The sequence below is a fragment of the Jaculus jaculus genome, chromosome 7 (genome assembly GCF_020740685.1).
Source record: "Jaculus jaculus isolate mJacJac1 chromosome 7, mJacJac1.mat.Y.cur, whole genome shotgun sequence".
NCBI lineage: Eukaryota > Metazoa > Chordata > Mammalia > Rodentia > Dipodidae > Jaculus > Jaculus jaculus.
Window position 1 is genome coordinate 14,339,658 of NC_059108.1, and position 14,221 is coordinate 14,353,878.

At 42.8% G+C, this 14,221-nt stretch overlaps 1 protein-coding gene across 7 annotated transcripts in view; it reads left to right on the forward strand.

Annotated features, from left to right (window-relative positions):
- The window catches only part of Fry (FRY microtubule binding protein), a 472,955-nt gene that overhangs the window by 415,356 nt on the left and 43,378 nt on the right, over positions 1–14,221 (forward strand). For 5 of the 7 annotated variants that reach the window (XM_045154946.1, XM_045154947.1, XM_045154942.1 and 2 more), the window contains 3 exons: positions 679–753; positions 5,639–5,809; positions 10,896–10,904. In XM_045154946.1, coding sequence (XP_045010881.1) covers positions 679–753; positions 5,639–5,809; positions 10,896–10,904 — 255 coding nt within the window. The remainder of the gene's footprint in view (positions 1–678; positions 754–5,638; positions 5,810–10,895; positions 10,905–14,221) is intronic. The other 2 variants (XM_045154943.1, XM_045154945.1) reach the window with 1 other exon arrangement.

Here is a 14,221-nt window from a genome sequence, read left to right on the forward strand (position 1 = left end):
ATTGAATACTTTCATTCTATAAAACAGAAAGTTATTCTCTTGTTTGAAGAAAAAGACTTGTAATATATATATATATATATACATATGCACACACATTATATAACAAAGTAGACTTAATTTTGGTATTAGCAAAGCCTTGCTATGATGAAAGGTTGCAAACTACAAGGAAAAATTATCAAGGATAACAGAGGCTTTCCGTTCAAAGGTCTCAGGATTGATTTTCACACACACACACACACACACACACACACACACTCACACCATGAATGAGAGATTAGCCATGTCCAGGAAAAACATGATGTGAATCTCATTTTTAAATATGTAATAGTTTAAAGAATAAAAGTGGAAATGAGGGCTGCCTCTGTGGTAAAAAGCATGTGCCTGGCATCTGTGAGGCCCTCGGTTCACTCTCCAGTGCCAGTGAGGGTGGGGCGGAGAAATTAATAACATTCAGTGTAACACAATACATCTGAAAATATTATTTCAATATATTACCAGTGTTTTACAATCCTTTTTGTGTCAGGTCTTAAGTAATTTACATCTCAATGTGTAGTGACCCACGTTTTATACATGACTGTCCACCCTTTGTGGCCAAGGCCAACATGGTTCGGGCAGGTTTGCTCATAGGACCCCACAATGAAAATTTCCGTTGTGTTTTTTTGTTTTTTTTTTCTCCAGAAGAGAACAAAAGAGAAGTTGGTGCATGTCCTTTCTCTTTGTGGCCAAGAAGTAGGACTAAGCAAAAACCCATCCGTAAGTTCTGTCACATGTCTGTTATTTTGGTATCAAATGACTTTTGTCTTTGCTCTGTTTTGCCATTGATGGTATAGCTTTAAAGATTCTACTGTAACTGACAAGTAATATACCCACCATCTATCCTAAAGTCTTTGATTGTTCCTTTTGACCTCATAATTTGTTATTGTTGCTCTTTTCAACATAGAGTCTCACTGTAGCCCATGCTGACTTGGAATTCACTATGTAGTCCCAGGCCGACTTCAAACTCACAGGGATCCACCTACCTCTGCCTCCCAAGCACTGGGATTAAAGACATGTGCCACCACACCCAGCTACCTCATGATACACACACACACACACACACACACACACACACACTCAAACATATACACACACACACATATTCTGGTTTTTCAAAGTATAGTTTCATTCTAGCCTAGGCTGGCCTGGAATTCACTACATAGTCTCAGGGTGGCCTCGAGCTCATGGTGATTCTCCTACCTCTGCCTCCCACATGCTGGGATTCAAGGTGTGTGCCATCTTGTCTGGCTACCTCATGATATTTAAGCTTAGTTTAGAGCCTAGGAAAGATTTCATGGGCTCTTTGCTCCAGTTTGTCTAAGAATACAGTTATTTTCAGTCTTTGATTTCTTGGGGTAATTTTCGTAAATATGTCCAGGCTTCTTTACAAAGAAGGTAGCAATGTCTACGATACCTCCATCCATGACAATGGAACTGTAATCTCTCTGCAAATATCTCATATGCTGACACTGTTTTACATACATATAGCATAAAAATAATGACATAGTAACAAAAATTTGGTAGAAAAATTATTATGCTCTGCCCACTGCACATATCACCATGTTAAAAATGAAATTTGGGGCTGAAGAGTTGGCTCAGCAGTTAAGGCACTTGCCTGTGAAGCCTAAGAAGTCATGTTCAAATCTCCAGGTCCCACGTAAGCCAGACTCACAGTGACACAAGCATGCAATGTCTCACGTGGACACAAGGGGGCGCACACATCTGGAGTTCGTTTGCAGTGGCTGAAGGCCCTGACACACCCATTATCTCCCTCTTGCTGTCTCTTTCTCTTTCTCTCTCAAATAAATTTTTTAAAAAGTGAAAAATGCAGGCTGGAGAAATGGCTTAGTGGTTAAGCACTTGCCTGTGAAGCCTAAGGACCCCAGTTCGAGGCTCGATTCCCCAGGACCCACGTTAGCCAGATTCACAAGGTGGCACATGTATCTGGAGTTTGTTTGCAGTGGCTGGAGGCCCTGGTGTGCCCATTCTCTCCTCTTTTTATCTGTCTCTTTCTCTCTCTGTCTTTCACTCTCAAATAAATAAATGAAAATAAACAAAAATTTTTTTAAAAAATGAAACATGCCAGGAATGGTGGCTCACGCCTTTAATTCCAACACTAGGGAGGCAGAGGTAGGATGACCACCATGTGTTAGAGGCCATCCTGAGGCTACATAGTGAATTCCTGGTCAATCTGGGATAGAGTGAGACCCTACCTCAAAAAAAAAAAAAAAGAAAAAGAAATGTTACAACTATCAAAATGATACATTGTCATTTCTTCATAAATGAACAAATGAATGAAGCATAGAAGCAAGTTTCTAAAATTGGTATAAAATTCAGAAAATTCAGATTGTGTTGAGAGCATATTTTAGCAAAACGCTAAAACACTCAAGGTTGGACGCCAAGAATTCTTATTTTAAGTATTTTTATTACTCATTTAAAAACCAGGGGCTACACAGATGGCTTAGCAGTTAAGACTCTTGCCTTTGAAGCCAAAGGACTCAGGTTCAATTCTCAGTATCCCCATAAACCAGATGCACAAGGGGGCACATGCATCTGGAGTTCATTTGTAGTGGCTAGAGGCCATAGCATACCCATTCTCTCTCTGTCTCCCCCCCCCCTCTCTCTCTTTCTCTCTCTCCCTCTTCTTGCAAATAAATAAAATAAAATACTAAAATAAAAACAGCTAACCAGGGCTGGAGAGATGACTTAGCAATTAAGGCAGTTGCCTGCAAAGCACAAGCACACAGGTTCTATTCTTCAGGACCCACGTAAGACAGATGTATGAGGTGGCATATATACCTGGAATTCATTTGCAGTAGCTGAAGGCCCTGATGTGCCCATTATCTCTCTATCTCTCTCTCTCTCTCTTCCCCCCTCCCTCTTTCTCTATTTCTCTCTCATAAATAAATTAATTAATAAATATTAAAAGATTTAAGAGAAGCAGCAAACCAGCCGTGTGTGGTGGCACGCGCCTTTAATCTTAGCACTCAGGAGGCAGAGGTAGGAGCATTGCTGCGAGTTTGAGACCACCCTGAGACTACACAGTGAATTCCAGGTCAGCCTGGACTAGACAGCAAGACCCTACCTAAAGAAAAAGAAAAGAAAAGAAAAAAAACAGCAAAGTAAGTAATATACCAAATGAAGTAAGAATTAACAAGCAAATGTCTCTATGGAAACAGTTTTCAAATCCCAAACTTTATCTACTGGGCCAGGAGCAAGTGAAATACTAGAGGCTCTTAAACACTTGCTAAAGTACAGATTGGTATTTCTTTTCATCTGGGAAAGCTCAGCTAAACTTGGCCTCCATTAGTGTCACCTTTTTAGTGTTATTTTATTATCTTATTATTATTTTTAGTGTTATTGTGGCTCTGTTGGTGCTCCTGTGGAATTATTTGAAGCAGAGAGAAAGAAGAACGTTTGCATCTGTAGTGCAAAGCAGTCAGCAAGGGCTAGTGCTTACTGCCGTTGTGAGGGTCACTTTCCCGTTTAGGTCCAGACTGTCTGCCCCTGGACTTTCTGACTAAAAATCTTTACCTATAGTACTTTCCGAATACAGTAAATGACAGTAACTAGGGGGACAGGCCTTCGTGAGGGAAGTCGGGGTTTCTGACTCCTCTGGCTGCATCTCCAGGGACCTCCTTTCTGACTATCTCACATCTCCACTTGCATTCCCTGCACGCCAGTATGTGTGTGTCACGTTGCATTTTATTGGAATATAGCCTCAGTATCCCTTTTCTGAAATGCTTGGGACCAAAAGTACTTCAGACTTCGGAGGGCTATTTTTGATTTTGTTTTATCTTTGATTTTATTTTGGAGTATTTGGATAGACTTGATCCATTTTAGATTTCTCAGAAATCTAAAACTTGTGATCTTTTAAATCGTTTCTGGACTGGGCTAGTGAGCTGACTCAGTAGAGCTCACACTCACTCTCATTCACTCTCTCTATGTCTGTCTCCCCCCCCCCCCGCCCTCAAATAAATAAAGGTTTCTGGGCTGATGAGATGGCTCAGTAACTTGCAAAGCCTGCGTTTGTTTCCCATGTAAAGCCAAACGCACCAAGTGGTACATGTGTCCGGAGTTCATTTGCAATGGCAGGAAGCCTTGACACACCCTGACTTACTCTCTTTTCCTCTCTCCCAAACAATTTTTTTATTTTGAGTTTCAGATTTCAGAACTGAGTTGTTTAACCTACACAGTGCACATACATACATGTTTATTCTTGAGCTGCACATGAGAGGCCATGGCCCAGGAAAATAGATTCAGATCAATTTGAATGACATATTCCTCCAAAGAAGCTTTTATTAGTTACAGAATAAAAGAAAATCACAAATCGATGCACTTGCCAAATACATCGGCATAGCAAAGGAGGGGAAATTCTGCTATAGGTTTCGTATGCTACCTGAGGACAGTCTTAGCTCTTCGGATTAGCTAGTAGACTGCTAAGAGAACATTTCAGAGGTTTGACTTGATAGTCAAAAGGATGGTGAGTGGCTATTAAGGGGACTAAACACAGCCCAAGATCATTTATCTCTGGTTCTGCAATATGCAAACTCTTCCCCCCACCAAGTTCCAATTAGTGAGTCATGGAACCTGGCAGAAGCATCAATGAAGATGTGTTTTTGTTTTTCTGTTTTTGTTTTGGTTTTCTTGTTTGTTTGTTTTGTTTCTGGGAACTTCAGCTTAAAAAGGGATGCTTTTGATTTTATTGCATGCCTATATTCATTAGAGGCTGCCTAGCACATTTAGGTTCATTATTATTTATTATTTCTACAAAGTTCTATGAAGTCCAGCATGATGGTTTTCAGCTATAATCCCAGCACCACAGCAGACAGACAAACAAAAAGTTTTATTAAAATGTCTCTGTGAAAAGAGGCTACATATAGAAGTCCTGCATTTTTTTGTTGTTGGCTTCTAGTTATTATTCCTTAGCAATTTGTGGATTATCTCTTGAAGGGTTAAATTCTTTGTTCTCATGGTTCATTCCACAATAACATAGCTTGGCATCGTGCTTAAAATACTACATGTACACGCCTTTAATCCCAGCACTCGAGAGGCAGAGGTAGGAGGATCACTGTGAGTTCAAGGCCACCCTGAGACTACTTAGTGAATTCCAGATCAGCCTCAGCTATAGTGAGACCCTACCTTGAAAAAGCAACATATATGTAGATGTATATTCACATGTTTGCATTTGATATGTAAAGGTGTACAATTTCTAACCTCAGTCAGCTCATGAGTAGTGGAAATTTTGCTTAGCTGCTTCAGTTTATGAACACAGGCTTAGTGATTTCACACACACACACACACACACACACACACACACACACACACACACAAGTTCCGTCCCATCTTCACCCATTAAAGAGACAAAACAATTCAACTGTAGAACATTCTTCCTGGTGCGTGAACTTGAGTGTTTGTAACAAGTTGAATCCAGAGGCACCTGTCCAACATAAATAATAAAAGAACATTCTAAAAATACCCACTTAAGGAATTAGGTGTGTGGTGGAAATACAGTGCTACGGAGAGCCAATTGCCGTGGCTCACCGCACAAACAACCACAGGGAGCTGGGGTGTCTCAGAAGAGGGCTCTTTTGATTCGTAGGTGATTTTCTCCTCGTGTGGGGACCTGGATCTGCTGGAGCATCAGGCGAGCCTGGTGTCTTCGGAGGACGGCGCCCGGGAGCAGGAGAACATGGATGACACGAACAGTGAGCAGCAGTTCCGAGTCTTCAGGGATTTTGACTTCCTGGACGTGGAGCTGGAAGATGGAGAGGTAGGGTGCGTTCTGTGGCCGAAAAGACTGCTCCCCAACCTGAGCTTGACTGACATAACCGTGTCGTGTTACGTGCCGACCGGGTGCTGCAACAAGGGCTTCAGCTGGAAAGCTGGAAACTTTATTCTGAATCAACTTTTTCAGAGTCCAGCTGCTTAACTCTGGCAACTCAGTCCGCCCTTCCTGTCTGAGCCCACAGCAGCAGTTGCCAACTTATTTCTAAGTGGCCAAGACCCGAGTGGTAGTGACTACACAAAGACTGGGTGTGTGTAGTCCAAAGGGAAAGTTAAAAATAAAAACAAAAAATGAAAGTCACAGAGACACATCCTGTTCTGAGCCCGCTCACTGGCACCTGGGTGAATTGTGAGAAGCAGTTAATTCTTTCAAATGGGAACCTGCTCGAAATTCAGTTCCTTCAAAGCCTGCCTGCTCAGGCAGCATGAGATCAGAGCCTCCGGGGCGTTGGCTTTTTTTTTTTTTTTTGTGCTGTATTTGATGACATCATTAGAACCGGAAACTAAACATAGAGCACGAGACAGGGTCGGGGACAAAGATGACAGAGAACGGGCCATCTGTGCCCTGCCCGGGTTGCTGCTCAGCATTCCAGACCCCCGGAGCCCCTGAGCTCAGGTCCTGGCAGGCACGGGGCCCGCGCAGACCTGTTTATGGTCGATGATAGTCGTGGTAATGAGATGCCTTCTGCTGTGAATCATGGCTGTGGAAACAAGGCTGTAGAAGGGGGAGACTCGCCCTGCCAGTCACCCCCATTTCTCCAGGTCAGGGGCCGTGGTTCCCTGGAAGAGGCAGGCCAGTCTTTTCTCTCCTGGGAATAAAAGCTTAGTTCACTTTTAGGGCTGATGTGGTGGTGCTCAGCATGGTCAGTACGGATTTGACTAGACAGACCCTATTTCCCAAAGGACTTTCTTCTTCCAGTCCTACAATTAAAGTAGAGGACCAGATTCAAAAGTTCCTCAGATCCCCTGGGAGGTAGGCACCTCCCAACCTAACAGTAAGCTTATGAGAGAATGAGGCGTTGAGTAACTTTTCTAAAAGGGTATGACCACTGGTCAGCCCACTTGGGTCTAATTGAAGTCACAGAGCTTTCTTCCACTGTCTTCATGGCAACCTGGTGGATGTTTGTCCCAGCAGAAAAGATGCAGGTACTTAGAATAAATAGTATCTCCTTCATGATCATTTCTCTAGAAAGTGCTCCTTGCAGATCCAGTCCTTAAAGAGTATCAAACCAGAGAATCACCATGAGTTCAAGGCCACCCTGAGAGTAAATAGTGAATTCCAGGTCAGCCTGAGCTAGAGTAAGACCCTACCTCAAAACACCAAAAAAAAAAAAAAAGCAAAAAAATATCAAACCATTGGCTGAGGGTGGTAATGTTGCTTAGTGGTAATTTACCCCATCATTGCTAAAAAAGAAGGAAAAGTAGCCGGGTGTGGTGGCACACATCTTTAATCCCAGCACTTGGGAGGCAGAGGTAGGAGGATTGCCATGAGTTCAAGGCTACCTTGGGACTACAGAGTGAATTCCAGGTCAGCCTATTCTAGAGTAAGACACCTTGAAACACACACACACACACACACACATGCCGGGTGTGGTAACACACGCCTTTAATCCCAGCACCTGGGAGGAAGAAGTAGGAGAATCATTGTGAGTTCAAGGCCACCCTGAGACTACATAATGAATTCGAAGTCAGCCTGGGCTAGAGTGAGACCCTTCCTCAAAAAAAGAGAAAAAAGAAAAGTAGTGTAAAAGTACTGACTACAAAACAAGCTTTAAGTGAGTATCAGCTTAATTTTCATCTTAAACTGTTCTAAGAACCAATAAAAAAAGGATTGTAGTGGCTTTAGTTAACCATAAGCAATTACAGAGAAAACATTTGCCAAATGCAGTGAGACCCATATTAAAATCATAAAGCCAAACACAGTCATCTTGAATTCTTTCTAAATGTCAGCTGAGTGCTCAGCTAATGTCAAAAGATTAGTGCCCTCATCTGGAAGCTGATCTAAAGTTGCTCTAGGGCTGGGGTCCAACCTCTGGCACCCTGGTCCTTAGGGAAGCTAAACCAGGGAGGGAAAAACTGATAAGCAAGAGAGGCGTGGTTTTCCTGTCTCAGCCAGAAATGCAGGTTGCACGGAGTGACCGAGAGAATGATAGGAGCAGAGGAGTCAGGCATCGTGTCAGATCTAGTAGCTCAGTAGTAGAATGCTTGCCTAATGTGCTTGAGGCCCTAAATTCCAGCCAAGCATTGGGGAGGGGGCGATAAAAACTTAATGTTTTCCAGGGACAGTGAGCAATGAATTCCGTACTTCCCTTTTAGTTAGCTCTAAATTGTCCTAGCCAACAGCAACTGAAAAATCACATCACTATTTTTATCTTTTATGATTACAATTTAGGGTATGGAGAGATAGCTCAGCAGTCAAAGGTGCTTCCTTGAAAAGCCTACCAGGCCCAGGTTAGATTCTCCAGTCCCCACATAAAGCCAGATGTACAAAGTAGCACATGCGTCTGGAGTTCATTTATAGTGGCTGGAGACCCCGGCACACCCATATTCTCTCTCTCTTTCCTGACAAATAAATAAGTAAAAATATTTTTGAAAGATTAACATTTTTTTCTTTATTTATTTGAGAGTGACAGACAGAGAGAGAGAGAGAGAGAGAGAGAGAGAGAGAGAATGGGCGCGCCAGGGCTTCCAGCCACCTCAAATGAACTCCAGACGCATGTGCCCCCTTGTGCATCTGGCTAATGTAGATCCTGGGGAATCGAGCCTTGAACCAGAGTCCTTAGGCTTCATAGGCAAGCGCTTAACCACTAAGCCATCTCTCCATCCCAAAGATTAACATTTTTTTTTAATTTTTTTTTATTTATTTATTTGAGAGTGACAGACACAGAGAGAAGGACAGAGAGAGAATGGGCGCGCCAGGGCTTCCAGCCTCTGCAAACGAACTCCAGATGTGTGCGCCCCCTTGTGCATCTGGCTAACGTGGGACCTGGGGAACCGAGCCTCGAACCGGGGTCCTTAGGCTTCACAGGCAAGCGTTTAATCGCTAAGCCATCTCTCCAGCCCAAGATTAACATTTTTAAAGAAGCTCATGAAATAAGAAAATACACTTTATCCAAATAAATAAGACACTTGAAAGACAAATGTTGTGAAGTATGTCTGTACTCCCAACTACTTGGGAGATGGAAGCAGGAGAGTTATGTGGCCCCAGGTATTCAGGACCAGCCTGGCCAACACAGAAAGACCTCGAAAATGTCTTGCAAGGTCTTTTTTATAATTATTTTTATTTATTTATTTATTTGTTTGGGGCAAAGAGAGTGAGAGAGAGAACATGCACCCACTGCAAATGAACTCCAGATGCATATACCATTTTGTGTACCTGGTTTTATGTGGGTACTGGTGAATCAAACCTATTTTGCAAGTTCTAATAAAAATATAGCCAGGCATGGTGGCACACACCTTTAATTCCAGCAGTCACTCAGGCAGTAGAGGTAAGTGGATTGCTGAGTTCAAGGCTAGCCTGAGACTACCTAGTGAATCATTCCAGCTCAGACTGGGGGATGTGCTAATTTACTTACACAGCAGTAAAATGAATGTGTTTGAACTTCAGAGTCCATCATACTGTGAACTTCAGCTCTGCCGGTGATCTACCAGTATTTGAGGAGCATGGGTACAGTTTTCTTGGTTCAGTGGGTATATTAAAAGCTGCTTATACATTCTCTCTCTCCCTCTCTCTCTCTGTCTCAAATAAATAAATAAAATTTTAAAAAATGGGCTGGAGAGATGGCTTAGCGGTTAAGGCACATGCCTGCGAAGCCTAAGAACCCAGGTTTGATTCTCCAGGTCCCATGTAAACCAGATGCACATGGTGGTACATGCATCTGGAGTTCATTTGCAGTGGCTAGAGGCCCTGGCATGCCCATTCTCTCTGTCTCCCTCTCTTTCTGTCTCAAATAAAAATAAATTACATAATTATTTTTTAAAAAAAAGCTGCCTAGGGCTGGAGCGGTGGCTTAGCAGTTAAGGCACTTGCCTGCAAAGCCAAAGGACTCAGTTTCAATTCCCCAGGACCCACATAAGCCAAATGCACAAGGTGGTGCATGTGTCTGGAGTTCATTTGCAGTAGCTGGATACTCCGGTGTGCCCAGTCTCTCTCTCTGTCTCTTCCTCTTTCTCCATCTGTCTTTCTCTTCCTATCTTTCTCTCAAATAAATAAATAAATAAATAAAAATTTTATTTATATATATATATATATATATATATTAATTATAAAGCTGCCTTTAGAGCTGGCAGAAGGAGGAGTAAGATTGCCTACACAGAGCTGTGGCACAGTGTTGGACACACCGTTGGCATTCTCATGTCAGCCCACTAATACTGTCATTGGTGAATAACTTAGCAGTATCCCCATGAGAGGAAATTAAGCATCTTTGGCTTTTTGGTTAAAACAACAATTGGCAAAAAAAAAAAAGTTTGCTGCCTTTTTGTCTGCTCCTTCTCATGAAATAATCTCAGGAATGTGTTGAATAAAACCTGTATGAGAGTTTTTGCCCCAGAAGTTTCCAGAACCTCTTAAAGGTACTGCATCTTTTCAGTACTAACTGCACATCTGTCATGGTCAAAGGTCACGGGCATGGTCACAGAGACGTTGGCATCACGGGCAGCATCGGGAGATGCCACGTTCTGTCTTTCAGGTGATGGCCTTACTTCCCTTTCCCATGACATATAGCAGCATTTTTCCCACAAGCAGTTATTGGGTCATTAAAAAAACAAGTGTTGAAGAGATCACAGTTGTCACTGAAATGAAAAGCTATTTCAGAAACTGTGCTTATGACTTGTTAGCCTCGTCACCTGCCACAGAGAAGCAGAGAATTTCTGATGTCAAATCTGATTTTCCTCCTTGGGGTTAGCACCCTTTTTTTTGTTGTTGTTGTTTCTTACATTGTGTTTGTGGAAGTGTATGTCGGTGGCCCTGTGAGCTGCTGTTGTGTTAAGACTAAAGACAAATGCACTTGAGTTGTATAATCATTTTAAATAGACCTTTTGTTTGTTTTTCTGTCCACTCAAACTGCTTCCAGGAACTTCAGGTAAGATGATCCTGTTTTTAATTCTGATGCGCTGGTGGATGTCTTGCATCATTGCAGATTTGTTGTAACGATGTAACCGCTTTCATCCTTCCCTGCAGCCCACGCACGCTTACTTGTGCGAAAGTTTCTACTTAGTTGTGTGTGCGCAATAGAAGAGGGATTTTTCGTGGCTGCCGTAGCATTGGGAATACTTTCTAAATTACAAATACAAGACTCTAAAAAAATGCTTTATATTTTTAGTCCTGGAAGTTGCATGATTATAAAAAGTGAGACTTCAACTCTGATCCTTAGAAATCCTATTATTTCAGCTTAAGCGACTACACAATCTGCTGGATGGGCTTAATTGTTAACTTATTCTATGAAAAGTGGAATCAGGCTGAGGCAATAGCTTAGTGGCAGAGGATGTACTTAACATGAACAAGGCCCTGGGTTCCCTTCTCAGCACCACAGGAGAAAAAGCAAAACCAACCGTCAGCGAATGCAGCGCACACTCTTCCAGTGAAGTCTTTGGTTGTCAAAGGACTATCTCTGTCATCCTGAGAGGAATATTTAACTTTGATGACTATATGTAGAAATCGTCCACCTGGAGCAGTGAGCCATCCTCTACATTTTCTCACACCTAGTCTGACAGCATGATTAAAATGTCTTCTGTGGACACGGCATAAAATACAAAGCAGACATTTGGGGAGGTACAGGGTGGAGAGTGGCTTGGTTAGGGGGTACCTTGTGCCATGCGGAGGTATATTTACACACACTGTGAACTTGTGCGTGCGTGTTGAGAATTGGAGACTTCATGCCTGCTGAGCACGTGTTCTGCCTCTCGGCGAGAGCCCAGCCCCCACCCCCCCCCCCCACGGGCTTTAGCTGGGGCTAGATTGCGACCCTGGTCCTCCTCAAGCCCTCAGCTGCCACCCAGAAAACAGTCTAAGCCCCTGTGCTTCCCATGTAGCTGCTGCGTCCATTAGCCAGGGAGATGGCTCTAGCTTGACCCAGGCCTCAGCAGAGTCACCCCCACGTCACCAGTAGTGGCAATAGCTTCTCACCTGAGACATCTCTGTGGCATTGCAGCCTCATGGCTGTCTCGGGACCACTGTGGAAGACGTCTAGAACTGTCGCTGAAGATGTAGTTCATCTGAACCATCCATTCACTTGGTACAAAGAAAATGCCCTTTGTAAATTTATGTTTGAATATTTTGCCCAGTGGGTTTTTTTATTATTGTACCCTGTCTCCATTTTCCTTTGTGTTGCTTGCAATAACTTTTCCTTCAGCAAACTCTTGCTCTTACCCATTTTTCCACTGCAGTCATTATTTTTAAAATGCCAACCAAGCGTGGCATGGTGGCACACACTTTTAATCCCAGCAATTGGGAGGCAGAGGTAGAAGGATTGCTGTGAGTTACAGACCACTGAGACTATATGCATAGTGAATTCCAGGTCAGCCTGGGCTACTGTGAGACCCTTACCTCAAAAGACCAAAAAGAAAAAAAAGAAAAGAAAAGAAAAAGTGCTTGATACCCAAAGTGTTTCATAGTTTGGATTTTTTTTTTTTTTTCAAATTCTGCAAGATTTGCAGACACATAATAAGGTATCTTAGGGATGGGATCCAAGTCTATCCACTGAATTCATTTATCTTTTCTATACATAGCCTGCAGGTAATATTATACAATATGTTTAGGGGTCCTGTGTTTTGACCGGGTCCTGTGGCATGGAATTTCCCACTTGGGGGCAGCATGACGATGCTCAAAACTTTTAGATTTTTGGAACACTTCAGATTCTGGATTAGGGAAGCCCAGCCTATGCAGCTTACACATACATACAGAGATGAGATACAGGATATGGAAACCATATACTGAGTCTGCTTGCTTCCTCTGAGCAGGCCTCCTTAATAGCCATCATAAATACCAGGATAGGGATGAGCAGTGATAGCCATTTCTGCATCACATCCAGAGAGATATACTGAGGAGTCCTACGGTAGCCAGCTACCACAGATAGCCCGGGCACACCTAGCAAAAATCAGCCTCAGCTACTGGTAGAGTTCTGTGATGATGGAAGGCGTACCTCCTTAGGAGCCAGAAAGAACAGACTTGAACCAGGGGGAAATAAATAAGTACTCATCATGTTTAACAGGGATTTGAATCTCTCATTCCACTGAGCTGTCACCAGAGGAGTTGTTTTACTTCAATGAACTATTAGGCTGTGTTTCAAGTCACTAAGAAATGAGAAAATGGAGCTGGGCGTGGTGGTGCACGCCTTTAATCCCAGCACTCAGGAGGCAGAGGTAGGAGGATCACTGTGAGTTCAAGGCCAGCCTGAGACTACAGAGTGAGTTCCAGGTCAGCCTGGTCTAGAGTAAGACCATACCTCAAAAAAACAAAAAGGAAAAAAAAAATGTGAAAATGTAGTGTTAGACTCTATTCAAATGACTTTTCTGTTTAGGGAAAAAAAATAGTATCAATGGAGTGGGTCTTACTTCTCTTTCTTTGTTCTTAACAGACAGGGAAAAAATAAATCCCAAGTTCATTCCCACAGGAAAAAAAAAAAATTATGTTGGCCAAATAAGTTTATTTAATGGTTTGGACGGTTTGGAGCAAAAGTCTGATATGAGACTAAAAGTTTTGACACCTCCATACATACCTAGGCCAGGGCTCTATAAGGCAGAATAATATGTAAGCAATCATCTTGGGTGCCAAGGCAGGAAATTAACCATTCCCCAGCTTAGGACAGCTATTTGACCAGAAGCCTGCCGAGCGTGGGGGCGCACGTCTTTAGTCCCAGCACTCCAGAGGCCAAGGTAGGAGGATCGCTGTGAGTTCTAGGGCAGCCTGAGAAGACATAGTGAATTCCAGGTCAGCCTGAGCTAGAGTGAGACCCTACCTTGGGGTTGGAGGGAAGAAAGAAAGAAAGAAAGAAAAGAAAGACAGCAATGAGCCTGAAGTGAAGCCATGCTGCTCTGGCCTGTGCATAGTGCATGACCCATCACACTGTCCGGTACTGCAAGCCTTTAACTCCGCATTTTATCTGCTGTGGCAGAACAGGCTGGAATGTTTACCTAATACTCTTCTACTTAATAGTCAAAGAATTCCAGAATGTGCTGTGAGTGTGGCTCCTACTTCTGCCCCCTTCCACAAACTGTACTAAACAGGGGCTGGTGGGGGAAGGGAGTACACACCCCTTCTGAAGTCGTTTTAATATTTAATAGTTTTTTTCTAACAGATTTAAAAAATAATAATAGTAATAAAACCCAGATCACTCACCAAAATCAACTTTAAAAGAATACATTAACCAGACCCCCAAAGAAAACGGTGTGATGACCACCT